This window comes from Corvus moneduloides, chromosome Z (assembly GCF_009650955.1).
Source record: "Corvus moneduloides isolate bCorMon1 chromosome Z, bCorMon1.pri, whole genome shotgun sequence".
NCBI classification, from domain to species: domain Eukaryota; kingdom Metazoa; phylum Chordata; class Aves; order Passeriformes; family Corvidae; genus Corvus; species Corvus moneduloides.
In genome coordinates this window covers 48511404-48529923 of record NC_045511.1, presented here as the reverse complement: position 1 = coordinate 48529923, position 18520 = coordinate 48511404, and the positions used below count along the sequence as shown (strand labels likewise).

Sequence of the window (18520 nt, the reverse complement as noted above, 5' to 3'; positions counted from 1 at the left end):
TAACTGAGCTGGTTTTTCTTGATGAAGATCATTTGTGTATCTTTGGGTTTTTTGTAGCATTTGGAGATTGGTCTTTGCTTCAGTTATCTGCTAAACAGACACTGGGCCTAAAAAAGGTTATTTTGACATCTTTAGCATTTTTGGAGACCCTTATTTTTAACCAACAGTACAATTCCTCTTACATGCTGCACATTTAAAAATAGTTTGCTTTGACAGCATAATGCTTTCTTCTGCATTTTAGGATGCATACACAGAATTGGGCACATTTTGCATGAGTCTGTGTGATTTGGTTTGATGTGGATTAGTGGACCATAGATCTTGGGATTTTTATTACATTGTGGATCAATTTAGATAACTAGGAAAAAGAGAGTTTTGATTATATACTGTTTATTTATTGGATATTAAATTATTTTTACTGCAAAATGTTGCTGAACTTTCAATTTTTAGTATGTTTTGTTGAACATAGGTTGATGGTTTGCAGGTTTCTGAACATAGAAAAGGCTTCTCCAGCTAGAAACTTCACCATAAATCCTAATCGCTTAGCATAGGATTAAATAGTAACTTTCAGTGTGCTGTATACATGTATTAATCAGTGTGTAATTGTAAGTTCATGAATAGTAAATATTGGTAATCTGATAAACTTCCTCACTAATCCAGCAACTTTTACGACACATGGAAAGCTCTAGTTATTGCTAGTGTTACAGGCAGTGTACTATACTGTGCAGTGATAACAGCAATGAAGACACTGTTAAATCGCCAGCAATCTGAGACATTTTACTTTTGTTTGTAGAACCCATAAAAGCTAGTATTTTCCTTGTTTGGAATGGAAAAAATAAATGTATAAGAAAGCACTTCGGAAGTCACAGAGGAAATGGAAAAAACCAGAAAGGTGGGGCATGCTTGAGATTCCTTCCTGGGTCACTGGAATTTCTGTAAGAACAAACCAGCATTCTTTGTAATTTGGGAGGAATTTGTCAATTGCAAATAAATAGCTGTTTTGATAGTAACTTTTGGGCCTAAGGGGTTTTTTTTTCTATGCCTGGTGGGAAAGATGAAAGACTCTTAAGAAGAGAAATAGCATGAAGCTAATGGGAATATCTATCATCTTCCATCCCATTCACCTTTTTCAAAATATTGCAACAGGATCTTCGGAGAAACTTTGCAAACCTGAGGAGCAAATTGCTTCTTGATAACAAAAACACCCAAAAAACTGTAAAATTTGTGACAGTCGTGAATATATAACTGGGTCTTCTAAGTGTCTTCCAAAAAATGACCGTAGAAAAAGAAGCAATTTTTTTCATCTTTTTACTTTTCCTCCTGCCTTGGAAGGGACTTTCATAGGATCATAGGATCATTTAGATTGGCAGGGGCCCATGGAGGTCCAGGCACGCCCCCACCACCACCCCTGTTCCACACAGGGCCAATGTAGATCAGATTCCACAGGGTCATGTCCTATCATGTTTTGGCTTTCTCCACTACTTCTCTGGGCCCCAGCTCCAGTGTTTATCTAATATACGCTTTCCAATGAAATTATTAAATAAGCCACATTTGGCACTAGGTATGGTAATCGTCTTATTTTTCTAGAAAAATTGAGTGATCTCTGCATGAAGTAATTTTTCATTGGTTCTTTAAAAAGAATGGATAGAAGATTTGATAGAAAATGTTATCAAAAAAGAAAGGAAGATATGGGAATAGAATTATAATAGAATATCATAATATAATAAAAAAATGTGGGATTAGGGCTTGGACTTCAGGCCTCTGAACTGTGCCCGATCTGGATGCTCTAAGTAGGTTTTCCTAGGAAAGAACATGATATAAGTTGTTCAGCATTGCAGAAGCACTTGGATTTTAGATCTAAGGTTTTCTAAGTAACCATGAAATTACTATTTGCCATACTTTTCTGTAAGTGTGGTTTTCTTGCCTTTTTAAATGTTTTTTTTTTAGTTCTTACATGGAAGGATCCCCTGAGGACCTTGTCATTTGCTCATTTGTTCCCACCACACTGTCAGTCAGGTATGCTGAGCTAAGTGGACATTCAGTGGGGAAAAGGAGTGTGTGACTGACTGCTACAAGTAGGTATGTAGAGCAACTGGATTGCATTGTGTGAAAAGCTTAAATGGCACTGTGAGCATTTAAATTCACAACCATTGTTTCTTAACAGTTCCCCCTTTTTTTTTCTTTCACCCCTGAGCAGGTAACTAGGAATTAAGGGAAGAGAATATATCATTTATATAGGTACTGCCCCAGACATATGACCGGTGAATGTGGAACTTTGAGGTTCCTGATGCAGACCTCTTGACTAAGAGATGCTTGAGTTTTTGTCATCCAGCTGCCCCACCAGCTGTGGAGGGAGGGAGAAGGGGTACCATGTGTTAACAGTGGGTTTTCACAGCAAGCAAATGCAGTGACATAAATTTCTGATTCATACACAGTGGAACTGTGCATTTCCTTTAAGAATACAAGAGTAGGAGTATTTCACACTACAAGCCCCTTCTCCTACTCTTTCTTAGCCACCTTATTTTAATGGTAACACAGTATGGTCTTTTCAGGTGTTGTTTCCCTGTACCATAGCATAGATTCCTGTCCAGCATCTCTTAGACAAAACTTCAAAATGTCCTCCAATTGTTTTTCTGCTCCCTAATATTATAGCTGCTCCAGAATAGAAAAGTGTTCTGTAGCCCTGAAATTTATCCTAATTTTTTGGAGATGTCATGAGCTTTCAATCAGTTCAGACATGCTGTGAAAATAACAGCACCAGCAGTGACTATCCTATTAGAAAAACTACATTATGAATGTACTCTGTGCAAAGTTTTGTTAGGAGTTAGGCAGTTTTCCAGAAGTTTATGACTTGGCCAAATTTGCCTCCCAGATGTCTTCCTAGTCTTCTTGTCCACATCTTGGAGAAATTTGAGCGAAATAGTTTGGGTTTTGCTTTGGATTGGGTTTTGGGTTTTTGATTGGATTTTTTGGCATGGATAATGTAAAATGTATTTTTCTCTAAGTATGTGTTTGGACTGTCTCAGCTGTAACTTTCTAAAAATATTTTCTGTCTGAATCACATACCTGATACAGAAAATCTAAGCCCAAGAATTAAATGTTGGCAAAACCATAAGTAACTGAGAACAGTCTTGTAATGGAAAATATTAGATTAATTCTAATTGCTCCTGGCTCTGCCATTGACTTCTATAGTACATTTTATTAAATTACTTCCATCTCAGGTCCCATTAAAATATTATTGAGATGGTAGAAAAAAATAACAGCAGTGTGTCTGCGCTACAGCATGAAACAGGAAGGTGAGGAATTAGCTGATGCAAGATGAACGTCCCCTTTCATTACCCCTTTAGATTTCTTACCCGTGAAAAACGTGTGGTTGAAAGGTGAGTAGGGACAGAAGCTGTACAGAAAGATGAGCAGTTTCTGGCTGAGGAGTTGGAGATGATAGCTTTTCAGTCACATGTAGGATAGAGTACATTGCCTTTTTTCTGCCCTGTAAATAGAAAAGTAACACTTTCTGTAAATATGTAGAAGAATCAACTTTTGCTGCAACTAAGATCTTAGAGTAAACTAGGCATTTGCATTCCTTTTGCAGGGAGGCACTGCAGTTTCATAGTAATAGAGCCTTTCAAAAAAATATTTTTAAAAGTTATTTATGGCAGCACTTTGTGTGAATAAACAAAAGTTTTTCTATTCAGTACAAAAGGTGAGAAGCAGGAAAATGGCAAGATTCAAAGAGGTTTGTTTAGGGGAGTAAAGTTTTCACTAAGCTCATAATAAAGCAAGAAGAAAATTTGAAGCCTCAGAATGAGGAGAGGACTGATACCTGTCACAGTATCATGCTGTACCTGTAAGACTTCTCAGTGGTATCTGTAGTATTTTCTTTATAGTATTTTTGTCCAACTGAATTTAGAGTTTTAACTCTGTATGTATTTAAATAAGGAATTTGGTTGGTATCTCCTGGTGATGAGCATCAAGTTTTCTAGTACAATAAATGAAGATTTCCTTCACATCCAAGAACCCAGGACATGAAATGTGACTGAAATTTCAGCTAAAACGAGTGTGTGGATTCTGTTTTCTCATAATGCTGTGTTTAGGAAGATACTAGCTTTTGTTATTGAAGTGTTCAAGTTAGTTCTTTGCTAGTCTGTGCTTGGCTGTGTCTTTTATTTTTTTCTTTACTGAGGGAAAGGCAGTCATGGATTTTTAGACCTGTGAATAGTACTGTTTGATGCTTTGAGTTAACATTTGAGGAGGCTGCCACACTGTATTATCAGTTCAAGCAACAGACAGCAGTTAAAACATTTAGCACAGTTTTCAATCATCCACATTCTGTTGCTTTTTTTGCAGTACGCATGCTTTTGTTTCCACATTTACTGCATCAGACTCAATTTATAACTTATTTAAAATCTCTCAAATTGTGATGGATACCTAAAACCTTATCTGTCTGAATACCTGTGCAGGTGTGTAATTAGTTGATATTTGCCTTGTCATCTTCCAAGTGATTGAGAGACCAGTTGCAAAATAACATAATATTTACTGAATCAATTTTCATGTCTTTGAAATGATAAGTGTATGACTATACAACCAATGTTCTCAGATAGGTTATTCAATCTTGTATCACAAAATTACTAATAGGATACTTTTATTATGTATATGATACTGGATATTGGTTTGTATTAGTATTTCTACTTACTTTGAAGCTATAGAATCTGTTGACATGATTGTACTGAAAGTAGTTTCCATAAATGGTTTAGATGTTGTCTTTTCTCAGATGTGGCTGTTTGAGTCAAATTCTGTGCTTCCTCAGCTCTTCCACTAATGCCAATATAGTTCTCTGCCTGAAGTGTCTATGATTTACCTACTTGCTGCGTTTTCTGTTGTAAGGAAAGCAAGTTAGGAAATACTTGTTTCTCTTCCCTGTGTTACTCCTTTATGTTCAAGTCAAATCCAAACTCTGCTCCGAACTTCACACTCATCTGCTCCCTTTTTTGGGATGCCTGCACCTTGCTGATGGCAGTTCCCATGGACATAAGTGGGACTGAGCCAGGCTGGCCCTCTTGTCACTGAGCTTTGTCCAAACTTTATGATGAGTTCTGCTGCCTGTGCTGCCCATGCTGCTGCTACTGTTAATGCTCTCACCAGTCCCTGAGCCAGTGTAAATCTGGCTCAGGAATGTTTGCATTCACTGTGGCCAACAAGCCAACTATATAAATATTCTGTTAGTCACAGCATGTAAATTCAAAAGCTCAAAAAGTTGAATCTCAATTGGGCACAGTGTTTTATTATTTTTGAGCACTGTTTGTGGTAGCTGTTTTGCATTTTCTTCAGTAGTTGTGCAGAGTTTGTCACTTCCATTCTCTCCACCTTCCTTGCACATTAAGAAGCATTTGATTTTTTGCAGCTGGATACATTGATAACCACATCCTGGTAACCTGCTTCAGGTCTTGTCTCAGTCACAGCGGGCTTAGTCCAGTAAGAAAACTGCTTGCATCTATTTGAGCTTATTTCTTTGTCCACCTTTGAATTACCATTCCAAAGACATTGACCTGGCAGAGGAAACCTTTGGTGACCAGGATGGCATTCTTTGATAAATTGATGCAGTCACTCGTCTTTCCAGGAACCAGTGCTGATGTTTGAAATAGTGTTGTCAGTTGAGTGTAAGAGTAACACAGATGGCAGGCAATCACAAAGGTAATGAGGTTTCCATTTTGGAAGACAGACCAATGCCAATTTAGTGAAAGTTTGGATGATTTAACTCATTGAAAGGAAGTGCCTGAAGGTGTTACATGGATCCTGACTGCTCGTTTTCTTATTAACAGAATAACATTTGAATCCTCCATTTTGGGGCTGAAGATAGGGTCATCACAGTATTTAAATGTAATATATGAAGGATCTTTGTTAAGTTGTGCAAACACTTAGTAAAACAACCTCCTTTGACTACTGCTCTTAAAAATTTATTTGGATGAACTACTTATATGGTAAAGAGGAGCAGAGACCTCTCGGATTACTGTAGAGACCCTAATAAGAAACGATGCAAAGTGGATATACTTTTTTTGTTTGTTTGTTTAATCACCATGTGGAGCTGATTTTAATAGCTTGTGTATATGGTATCTTGACTAAATCCTGTTGTATTTCGTATTCATATGTGTTTTCTTAGTCACCAGCAGATGAAAAGACTAAGTTCATGTACTATGGTAGATATACCATGGAAAATGAGACAGTAGAAAGTTAGTTCCTTTGAAATGCTTATTGCCCTGCTACTTGTATATCTTTTTATGTGTTCTTTGACACCATTTTCATTTTTGTTTGTAAAAAAAATATCCATGCTTTGGAGGCATTAGGTCACCCAGATGTTCTCTGGGCAGCAAATTCAAGTGCAAACGGAGTAACACAGATTCAAAGCTTCTAGGAAAAACCTAATGTTGTGTCTAACCTCACAAAAAGGAGCTTCTTGCTGCTAGTTGTCTGCAATATGAGGGCACTGTCATTGTGGTTAGGAATTGCATCCTGCCTTGGGAAGTGTGAGGACTCTTTACAGACTCTCCAGAGAAAACAGCAAAGGACTTCGTGATGAAATAGAAGATTCCTTATATTTTATCCAACTTAGATTTAATCTGTTTCTTGTAAATATACTCCTGGCATCAGTTATTTTTTTGCAGTATTCAAGTATTCTATCCCCATTTACTGTTTCTATTGGAAAGCTAATCTTTTCCATAAAAAGGCTCATAGTTTTTCTATTAGTAGAACCTTTATGATAAGAGGCATTGAGATGATCCAGATGAGCAAATAGAGCAGATTAGGCTGATTTTATTTTTCATCTGTTTAACTATAGGCTTTAGCATGGGTTATAAACTTTTTCCATTTTCAGTAAAAGATCAACACATTTTCCCTTAAGTTTGACAGTAAGGAAGTTAGCCAAATAGGTAACCACAGTGACAATGAGATTTTAAAGGGGTGTCATCTATGTAACAGTTGTCCTCTGCAGGGCCAGTAAAGAAAAATACCAAAAACAAGTCAGATTTTTTAGCATCTTGGTTTGGTTACAAATTAGATTTCCATAGCCAGTGTATCATTGGCAAGGGAGAGGTTTTTTAGTTTGGAAAGCCAAGTAAGTTATTTTTCAGGAAATGACAGAGAGGTTCCTATGGGATTTTATGAACCATGTGTTTGGAAAAGATTGGTTTAAAGAGAGTTGAAAAAATCAGAAAACTACTTACTCTTACATGTCAGCTACTCTTTCATTCAACAGTGACAGCTCCGTAGAAGCCTCCCTTGAGCTTCCCATGTTATAAGAATTACAAAACTGCCTGACTGGGTTGCAGTATAAGTTGTTTTACTATCTCTTCCTCTAAACCGTAAGAAATATGACATACACTTCTAAAAGGCCATCTCCAGGAAGAATATCCCTGAATCCTGTAAACGTCTTTTGTACATTATTCCTACTAACATTGCCATTTTATGACTGGGGGAGCCTCATACTGCAAAAGAGTGTAGGAGAAGTGCAAGGAAATAATCCTTAACTATTTTGTATTGTTGGTGGAAACTATGAACTGCACTCTGGAAGGTACTCAGACTAGTCTGACTCAGATAGTGGTACCAGTAAAACTGGTAACTGTTAGGGAAGAGAAAACTTTTTCAGTAAACAAGTGGCTGAAGGTTATATAAATTAGTAAGGAGGCATTTGAATTAGGAGTCACATTTATAAGGACAAGTGATTGTTTTTACATACACATCTTTTTATTTAGTTTTCTTCTTAGCAATCGAAGCCCAAGATAGATGAGATTTAACAGGAGTCAGTGAAACAACAGACTTGTCCTCTTATGTCACAGTAGAAAATCTACTTTTATGTGTTTAAAACAGTAAGGCTGCTTTACCAGGCCAGAATGGGTCAGGTAACTGCTTTACATGTGCTGGTGTCGTTTGGAATACTCTCTGGAAATCCTGTGTGAACATTTCACTTCTCTGTCATGGTTTTTCTCCCTCACAAATTCTGGACAAAGCAGTGTCATAATTGCATAATATCAAGCTTTCATTTCCATAGTCAATAAAACTGTGTACATTTTTCCTTGTGCTGTAACTTAATACTGTACATTGTACTTGGGACTAATTGAAACAGTCTGATTTCATATAACAGACGTGACTGTGCTTGGGGTGAAAGAAGGGACTCTTTGAGGTTTTAACCCAGCTTTTGAGCTGACTTTAGGTGAGATAAGCAAATCTTGTAACTGATAATGCAGTAGATCTGAATCTCTTTGGGGCCCCTCAGTAGAAGTGAAATGTGTGTTGGGCAGAGCTGTACCACTGGAGGGTGAGGCGCAGGCACAAGGAGCACCTGTCCCAGGCGAGCAGGGAGGTGGAAGAAGCTGCCAGGACCGGTGCCCAAATGTCTGCACCAGCTGAGTTGCCCCAGTGCAGCTCTGGCTTCCTGCCTGCTCCCATAGCCATCAGGAAAAAGTTCAGTATGTGTGAGGATGATACCAGAAGGATGGATGACTCTTAGCTCTGTCCCTGTTCATACTCCCTCCCAACAGTTGATTCCTCAAGCGTTCGCTTCTTTTCTGTTACTGCCTCTTGTAGACACTCTCATCTCTTCTTTGGGGCCCCAAGCAAAACCAAATAGAGCAAACTGGTCTCTTCAGGGCTATACTGCTTCCTTCTTAACTGTGCCGCAACTCATTCCCAGTTCTGCAGCAGAAAGCGGGCCCTTACCTTATGGGCAGACTGCAGGAGCTCATGTAAGGGCTGCTTGTGTAGAAAAGCAATTTCTGGAGAGAGGAGTCAAAAGATGTGACTATAAGCAACTCACCCAAGGAACAGAAGGTCTCAAGTCTCAGTAACTTGAAATGCTGGCGATAACCAAAGTAAACACTGGGTCCTAGACAAAGTAGAACTAGAACTGGGGGGAATATGGTTGGAGATTTCCCTTGCCTCGTGCCTCTGTGACCCATGTCCGCCTTTATGCCCTTGAGCTGCTCTGTGCCCACTGCACAACTGAGTTTTGCTGCCCTGCTTTCCAAAAGATGAAGTCAGAATAAGTTAATGTGTTTTCATTTGAAGGATCGTGAGATTCAGTTTTATCAAGGCTGCTCTGAAGTTTTGAGTTGGCTCTGAATACTGTCCTCGTCTCCGCCTCTCCTGTGGAGGGCATTCAGAAGTATGGAGCATTGCCATGAGGCACTGACACTCCTAAGATGCTGAAGTGCTGTTGCAGCTATATGCAGCTCTGGTTACCACCACCACCCAGGTGCTCTTACTGATTGTGTAGAATACTGTTTTCCCCTGAAACAGTAGGATGGAAAGAGGCTTAAAGTTATCTTTTCATCTCTACTGTTTTCTGCGGTCTTCTTCTAGTTGTAGTTGTAGCACAACTGAGACAGAAAATGTGCCTTTGTCTGAGCAATAATGAAACACTAAACACGTGGAAATCTTATTAGTGTTTCATGGACCGTAGCTGTCATTTCATTTGCTCTGGAATTCCTTCCATATGTCCGTGGCAAAGGTTTAAGGTTGAGTTTTCCTGACACTTTGAATGCATTAGCTGTTCCTCAGACAGAAGTATGTCAAGTATATTGAAGCATCTGAAGGGATGTATTTATTTCTGTAAGTAATATATTAAATAGTATTAGGGTCACTAGGCTTGGTCTTGAGAGATAAAAACATGACACTAGAATTTTGTGGGGTTTTCTTGCCTGGTGAATGTTAGACAAATGTATCTGGGTTTTGTAAATTTATCTTTTTCTGCTCCTGTTTTTTGTATCTCCGTATTCTAAATGAGGCTGCCCCAAATCTCTTTTTCCACTGTAATTTTTCAAAAGTCTTGCAATTCACTTTTCCATGTATAAATATGCACAATATGATAGTATTAACTTACAGTAATTTTAAACTGTGTAGCTAACATAATTTCCATGAGTGTTGTGACAGTCATCTATATATTTCTTATGCAATAGAAAAACAAGCTGAGATGTTACTATACTTCTTAGTTTTCATCCCTACTCAGGGTCATGTTTGTCATTCTTGTCTTCATTTTTTTGTTAAATTCATCACTGTATGATTTTTCAAGACTAAGTTACTGGAGCTGCATATTTTTGCATCAAATTATCAGATAAAAGATGTCTTTTTGTATCTGATGTACACATGTGACATAGGTAAGAACTGAAGGGGGGCAGTGTCAGTGGTACCCTCAATTCATGATATGCACTTGTGGGCACCATGGGCGATTCTTGTACATCTTATTAGTTCCTGTTTCTTTCCATTTGTGCTTTCTGTCCTCGAAATTTGCGGTGATACAGTGCCAATTTTTTGCCCATATGTAATCCAGTTTAATTGCTATGTGGTACTGTCCAGTTTCTGCAGCAAGAAGAGAAATGTGTTCTTCTTGAAAATATTGAAAAAGGACCATTCAGTTAGAGGTTTGGTAATGATCAGAAACAGATAAATTCAGAAAAATGGCAAAATTAGGCATAGTTTCTAACAATAAGAAAAGAAGAAAATGGCTTCCAGCATCTGAATATAATCCATATAGTTGGAACAAAGTGAAGAGGAAAAAAAATTATGCGTAAATCTGTTTTATACTTGGACCTGAAAGTTTTTACTACTTTATTAACGAAGACCATAGGAATTCTTCTTCTGAAGTTTTCGTCACAAGTTTGATGGTTATGAATTGCAGTGGCAGCTGTGCAATTCTGCTAGTTTAAAAGATCGGCATTATTCATACTGATATCCAATTCAGAGGTTTTTGCCCCATACATCATTTATGTGGGTTAAAGTCTGTTGGAAGAATGCTTTTAATGGGTAATGATCTTCTAGCTATGTGCAGACATCACTGGTAACTATTGTGGCAGCAACCAAGAACACTGAGATGTTTCTAGTTTCAAAGTACTCTTAGAGTTTTCTAATTGGTGTCTTCAAATCTATGGTCCCTTGTGTCCTAGTCAGGGTGAACTGCAAATGGTTCAGTGCAGTGTAATTTCTGGCATTTCAATGACTATGGGAAAAGTATTTTGTTTGTCTTATTCTTGCATTTTTCATTTAACTATCTGTCACTTATGAAAAGTCATATATCTTTTCAGAGTTATCTGTTCAAAAAACATTAACATTTTTACAAGAAAAGTAATTTCCTAGCACTGTTGCATTTTCCCCCCATAGTTCTTCCGTCTTTATTTTGGCACTTACATCTATGTTCACCAGTTTCCTTACATTGTTTTTCTGCCAGAGCCTGCAATTGCTCAGTTAAATTTGTACAAGATTTGCCTGTAGCTATTTTGTATCCATGAAGAGATCCTATCTCTCTCTCCCAACTTAATATATCTTTTTGTCTTTCACACATTGTTTTATTAAACAGTGGCACAAAAACTAACTTATATGCTTTTAATTTGCTCTTGTGAATTCTGATATGGTAAATAGTGAGGAGCAAAACCTGGAATTTATGCAGTCTAAATAAAGTCATTAAATAATACAAAGTCCGTAAACACAATTGTTTTATTTCAGTTACTTGCATTTCTGCTTTACAAGTTACTTTGTAAATCAGTTTAGTATTTAGATTTAAATGAAGCAAAAACATTTCTGGGTTGTCCTCTTATTTATAATTGCTTTATATGTCTGAAGTATAGGTGCCACAGATTAGAAACATCATTTGCACTGTTTTGTTTTCAAACAGTAATATTCAACTTCAAGCATAGCAGAGTTGTTCTTGGTTTTGTAAATTTTAGGTGTCTCATAAAGCTGGATCTGAGGCCTCTGGGTAGTGAGGGGCAAAGTTAAAGCCTCTATACTGGTGCAAGGAGTGGGGGGTGTAAGGGTGGCAGTATCTCTATCTTGAAATAACATTACTTTGCATGCAAAGCTGTGCTTCTTTCTTCTTGCATCTTCTGCGAAAGTAACTGTCAAATATATTGTTCAATGTCATGATGTTAGCAAAAATGATGAAACTGTAATTAAAACAGGAGGAAGAATAAATGCAGCATATTTTTGGTGTTCTGAAGCCATTTATGTGGTTCCTTAACAAGTGATGAAACACAGAACAAAATAGATACATGCTTTGAAAAGAAGGTCCACATAGGGATGTATATTTCCTTTCACATATTCCAACTATTCTCCTTTATGAGAGGATGGGTTTTTAGATTTCAGAGGGACAGTTATTTCTCTGAAGGTGGACATATGAATAAAATCGAAATGGGACTGCAGGCGCCAACCTGTGATTTACAGGAAAGTTACCTCGCAAGGGAGTGCTTATAGCTGAGGCAGGAGCCTCTTAGACTTCTCCAAATTGCTTGGCAAACCCTGTAGCCGACAGAAGTGCTAACCTTAAAGTAGTGAGTGGCTCTTAGCAGACTGAGGTGTAGCAATAATATCAAGTAAATTCAAAACTGGTGCAACACCTTAGCTGGACACCCATGGTCACTTTTCACTTAGCTACTTTCATGGTTTTTTATACATTCTTTCTAACAAGTTATCCTTGAAACTCCTTTGTTCCTGTGCAATCCAAAACAAATTGTTCCTTGCAGAACTATTTCTTTCATATAGTGTGTAGAATATGAAATGTAAATAATATTTTCCTCTCAATTAATTAGTATGTTAAATTTTAACTAAAGAAAAATGTCTACACTGATTCTCCTTTGCATGTGATTCTCTTTACAACTCTGAACTTATAAAATATTCCTCAGGGTGCCTTGGAGTTTTTTCATGTGTATGTAGCCACTTGCTGTTCTTCCAAAGTAGTCCAAATAGATAGGAGGGGGGAAAAAAAATCAGTGCACCCAAATAAGGTTGTCTGCTCATACATTTAGGACACAGACATAGTCCTATTTGAAGACATAGAATGTAGCACAAGTTATTACAGCCATCCAAACGAATTTTGGTAATGTAAATATTGGTGTGAAATGACTGTGGTCCTATCCATACTGCATTCAAACAAAGGTAAAAGCATTTCAGTCTGGGTTAAATAAAACGCTGTCTGTTTTTAATGTTGTTTGACTAGTCAGTGAAAACCCTAGCATTTTGACCTGTCTGAAAGGCAGGTTCTAGTGGACAATAGAAGTGTTTATCCAGTACAGTATCTCAGTGTTTGCTCTGATCAATGCTAGCTGGGCATGTTGTGACAGAAAAGCCTTTTTTCTGCATTCAGGCACAAACACTGTTTGCAAATTTATTTCAAAGAACATTTTATTTGGCTAAGTTTTGGGTCTTGATGTGATCATCTGTGCTGAACATTGTTTCTCATTGTCCTGAAGATAATTATTTCCAGCATTTTCTGAGCAAAACAGAAAACAAAGAACTCCTAGATAGAACAGGCACCTTTTCTGTATTACTTCTCTGCTGATTTTGTCTTCATTTAACAGACCATATTTTCTTGAGTACCTCAAAATATTTCTCATCACTTGCCCTCAAAACTGACCTGCTGACCTGAGAATCAAGAAAATGTCATGTCAGTGGCTACTAATTAGTGGATCCAGAGAGCTGCTTCTCCTGGCCTTTCAACCTTCCATAGGCAGCAACAAAAGCTGTCACATGTATCACACAAGGAAAACAAGCATTTGCCATGTTTGTGTTTTGTTCTGTTTTTTCCTAGAGTGTACGTAGCACAAGTTCCATTGAGACTAGAGATGAATTTGTAGGTTAGGAGGAAATTAACATACAGTATGGTGCTTGCATTTATTTCTCTATTTCCATGCATACCATAATGCATATATTATCCAGCTCTTACTGAACATGTGTGAATGTATTAGTACACTATATTGTAAGAAGGGAAAAAGAATGAAACTCTATTTCTTTTCTCCCTGTTTTTTTTTCTCTTCCTACCATTCTTTTTTATTTTTTTAATTACTTCAAAGTATGTTACATCTTTCTGATGTTTTAATACCAGAAAAAAATGTAAATATAGATATTTACTGTAGGTATTTTAATGCTTAATTTTAATGTAAAGCATATAGCCCAGGCTTAAGCTGTCTTTTTATATGTTTGTTGAACAAACTTGTTAACAGAAGATTCAGCCATGTTTACCACTAACCACTGCTGTACTTCTGCAACTCATGAGGGACCTTGGGTTTTTTTGGCACTACTTACTAGAATGACTGTGGTAAAATGTGCAGTCACATCCATGTCACTGAACTGTTTGTGCAAGTAACATTACCTTTTTTTTTATTATTTATAATTTTCAGGTCTTTAAAATAGAAGTCCTGATGAGTGGAAGGAAACATTTTGTGGAGAAGAGGTATAGTGAATTCCATGCACTTCATAAAAAGGTACTGACCTTTTTCTTTACAAGCTGTAGCTTTGTTTTCTCTCTGTGATGTTTTCCTCTCTCTTGTAATTGTTACTATACATGGTTTATCTTAAATACATCTTTTGATTCATACCTCTAGAAATTAATTCCTAACTAACTCAGTTTCTTCTCTGTTTTGTAGATTTGATTTCTCATGTGTTACTAAGTCTCCTTTTCTTTTGATTATTGTTTACATGCTGTATGGCTAAAATGCTGTCTGTTGTGACTTCTTGTAAAGTCACGAAATAAGTCACATTCCAACCGCAAATAAATACAGTGGGGTTTTTTATTCCAGTTGGGCAAATAATTTGTTAGTTCTATAGATTGTATTGCTAACCTGCCATGTAAAGCTGAAGAAACAACTTTTGTACCTGAGGAAACCAGATACGAAAATGACTGAGTAAACCATCTCAATTAATGTAATATAAAATATCTGCTAAGTTTCTCTACCGAATCATCTTAGTAACATATAGAAGGGAACTCAGTACTTTCAAGGCTGGTTATCCACTAATACTTCTTTAAATTGGTCTGACCAATGTTAAGGAAAAAGCGTGGTTTCTTCTCTCCAAGCTGAAGTGGATGCTGCTGTGCAGTTGTGCAGCTGAAAGGCAAGCTTTACATTTTTTTCTTCTTTATGGAGGCCAAGTATTGTGAAGGAGAATTCTGGAGGAACATTGCAGCCCATTACCAGCAGTGGGGCTGTAATGAAGAGCTTGAGTCTTAGGATCTGGGTCAACTAAACTTCTTTTGGTTTGTAGGTCTGAGTGGCAGTGGAGTATGGGCACAATCAACTATTTTGACTGATGCTGCTTGCTTTCATTATGGAAAAGCTTGCTCTGCAAACAACAGAGATCAACATGGGTATTTACAGCTCTTGCCAGTGCCATATCAGAGGAGTTTATTCCCACCAGTGTGTTTGCTGGTGGTCCTGAATTATCTCAGGAAAGAAGCATTTACCTGGTGCTACAGAGGGTGATTTTGCCAGGCTTCTCAGGTGTACAGGTTTAAGCAAACTTGTCTGAGCAAAAGGCAGCTATTGATCCATCTGTGTTGTTGGCCATCAAAAGTCCGAATACAAGAGCATTTTGCTTTACTGCACCATAATTAAGATGTGCTAGTGCTTCTTGCCTATTTGCTTCTTACCTCAGTAGTGATATCATCTACCACTTATTAATACTCATTTCCTTGTTTATTGTTTTAATACGGATATGTCTGAGATATTGTCACATTGAATATGAAATTAAATAAGCAACAGTGTCAGAAACAGTAAAATAACTCACTCACTCACCACTAAGCCTTGTGATATATGAGTGCTTTATTTTACAGATGAGAATAATTTTGTAATTGAAAGTAAAGCAGATGAATAGAGTTTATACAATGAAATAGGCTAGGAAACATTAAGAGGGAAAAATCAGGATTTATATCTTTAAAATGCACCCTATCCAAGTAGGCAGTCTGCTATTGTTAGACTAGTATAGTATTGTATAATGCAGTGTAGTATAGAATTAGAATTAGAAATATTTAGAGCATTTTCAGTTGGAAAAGACATAAAACAATTATACCATCCAACTGCCTACGCAATGCAGGGATGATGAGAAGTTACAGCATTATATTAAGGGCATTGTTCAAATGTCCCCAACAGGTTTGGGACATCAACCATCTCTTACGGAAGCTTGTTTTAGTGTTTGATCACCCTCTTGGTAAAGAAATGTTTCCTGATATTTACTCCGAACCTCGCCTGGCACAGCTTTGAGCCATTCCCATATGTCCTGTCAGTGGATCCCAGGGAGAAATGCTCAGCATGTCCTGCTCCACTTCCGCTCCTCCAGGAGCACTGAGGTCACCCCTCATCATCCTGTTCTCCAAACTAAGCAAACTCAGTTTCCTCAGCCACTTGGCATCTATCTGCTGAGCACCTGCAGATGGGTCCTTTGCAAGCAGAGAAGAAATGCCAACACCAAGGCTGGATCTGGAAGAGGGAGAAGAAAGTCTGTGGTTGTGGGCAGAAGCCTTTCCCAGGCTGCTCATCATCTGAGCAGCTGCCTCATCTGTTGCTGTCCCTTCGCAGTGCCAGGACTTTGTACTTCCCCTCCTTGGGGCTGCTGCTGTGGCAGGGTGTGACTCTGGGGTGATGTAGAGAGAAGCACCAAATTGTGACTCAAGGCAAGAGGAGAGATCTGGACGCTACCGTAGCAAGGCTGCACCAGGCAGTGCAGGCTAGTAGGAGAGCAGAGCCCAGGGATATGGGGCGGAAGGTACAGAGAAGCGGAGGCCAGGTGATGAGCCACGGGTCAGGAGCTGGCTTTGGAGACTGCCACTTGGAAACACCTGTCCCAGAACCAGCTGCAGAGATGCAGGTGTGGAGCTGGGCAGTGCTTGCCTTTAGGGAAACAATGCAACACTACCTGGCACAAGCAGAAGGACCCATCAGCATTAACATTCCATCTTACCCAGCAAAAAAGGGTGAGGATAGAATCTTCACTGTTAGTAACACTGAGACTTTTCCTGTAATTTTTGTGCATTTATTTTATTTGGATAGTTGGGGCTGGGATCTTTTGAGGGCTGGCACATGCCATAGCTGATGGCCCAGTCCTCCCTTAGCCATGTTCCAAGGCACCTTCCAAACATCACTGACGTGGTGCTGGGCTCTTGTTTGCTGGAGGAGCCTTGGGGGTCTCTTTCCCTTCTCTTCAGGAGTTGCTGTGACCCTTCAGAGGAGCATTTACTGTGCCATCTGGAAGTGGCAGCCCTGTGCAGAGCCTTACCTGATTCAACCTGGGGCCCTTCTTGCTCTGTAGGAATAGCAACGGGAGCAGAGGGGTGGCTGCCAGGATCCCCAGCAGCAGCAGTGGAAGGTGGCATTTCTGCTGCTGTGTTGCACAGCGACACGTGCATGCTGCTGCATGAATGTCACTGTGCAGTTTTGGAGGGACACCCCCAGCATCCAGCCCAGCAGCTCTGCATCCATCCTGTGTTTGATTTGAACAGTTGTGATAGTGTCTTCCACCATGACTCTTCCAACACTATTGCCAAACATCTCCATCTCCTGATGGATCCAGGATTGCAGGGTCTGGAGGAGAATTGCATGGTTCTGGAAGTGGTTCAATGAGCTTGGAGGCTGGATGCCACCCACAGGACACCTGAGCACTCCTTCTTGAGTGCTTTCTCCACCTTTGCAGTGTTCCAGCATGATGGAGCTCATGGGCAGCTGGATGTCCCAGAGCCACTCTTACCTGGTGGATGACTCATGTCGTAGAGGTGTGGTGACATGCTCCACACAGTCGTCATCCAGCTGCAACGATTGCAGGACTGACACGATCCCCCAAGCAGAGGGGTTACTCAGGCTTGTTCTCAGCCCATCACAGGATGGACAGGTAGCAGAACTGGTGGAGGCTCTGCATCACATAACTGGCCTTCTGTCCAGACAGATGGGACAGCAGGTCTAACTTCACTGTAATTTCTGGAGTTGCACAATTACTCCGCATAAAAGCCACAAATGATTGCAATTTCATTCTCAGATTTATCTTCTTGTACACCACTTTCACTGCAATAACTCCTTTTGCAGAGATTTCTTCTTAGAACACCAGAAAAATCATAAATGATGCCCCCTTTCTCTCTCTGCAGAAATAGCAGCAAAATAAACAAACTTGAAAAACAGATATTCTAACCTTTGCACCACATTTCAATTTGTTTCATTTTCTCATTCACTTGCTGTCTGTTTTTATTACTCTGAAAATGGATAGAGACTTTTCCTTGCTTGTCCCCTGCAGAGATGCAAAACATAGAGCATATTTTGTCAGCAATATACCTTTTTATTAAGTCTTACTTTCTGAAGTTGTAAAATTTTCGTTAGTATTGTTGAACAGCTTGTGCTCTGAACCTGTCTTAGTGCTTTCAGTGTTATAGAAGTCCTAGAGAAAGCATTTGCATCAGTTTGCTATCAGCATGCCAATGCGGTATTTATCTTTAGTTCCTTTCTTCCCCTTTAATTTAAAATGTACATTTAATTCTAAATTGCTGTGAGTACATGGCAGTTGGAAAGGTCTCTTTAGACTTGCTGCATATTCAAGGTGCCCTTAATGTTGGAGATGTCTGTAGTGAGTAGGAGAAACAAAGCTTCTGTAGAGAACAGCTGTGGTAGAAAATGGATGTAGAGACTGATGAGGAGATCATGCCTTGTGCTGGAGAAGAGCATGCCTCACTGGCATTGTGTGGAGGAAGGAAGACTGTTGCTCACAGAAGACATCATTCATAAGAATGCCA

The 18520-nt window shown here is 38.8% G+C and overlaps 1 protein-coding gene across 3 annotated transcripts in view; it reads left to right on the top strand.

Annotated features, from left to right (window-relative positions):
- Positions 1-18520, top strand: part of SNX24 (sorting nexin 24) — an 89094-nt gene that overhangs the window by 31477 nt on the left and 39097 nt on the right. For all 3 annotated transcript variants that reach the window (XR_004237419.1, XM_032095734.1, XM_032095733.1), the window contains exon 2: positions 14154-14237. Coding sequence is in view for 2 of the 3 variants with exons in the window: in XM_032095733.1 (XP_031951624.1) it covers positions 14154-14237 (84 nt within the window). In the remaining variant the exon portion in view is untranslated. The remainder of the gene's footprint in view (positions 1-14153; positions 14238-18520) is intronic.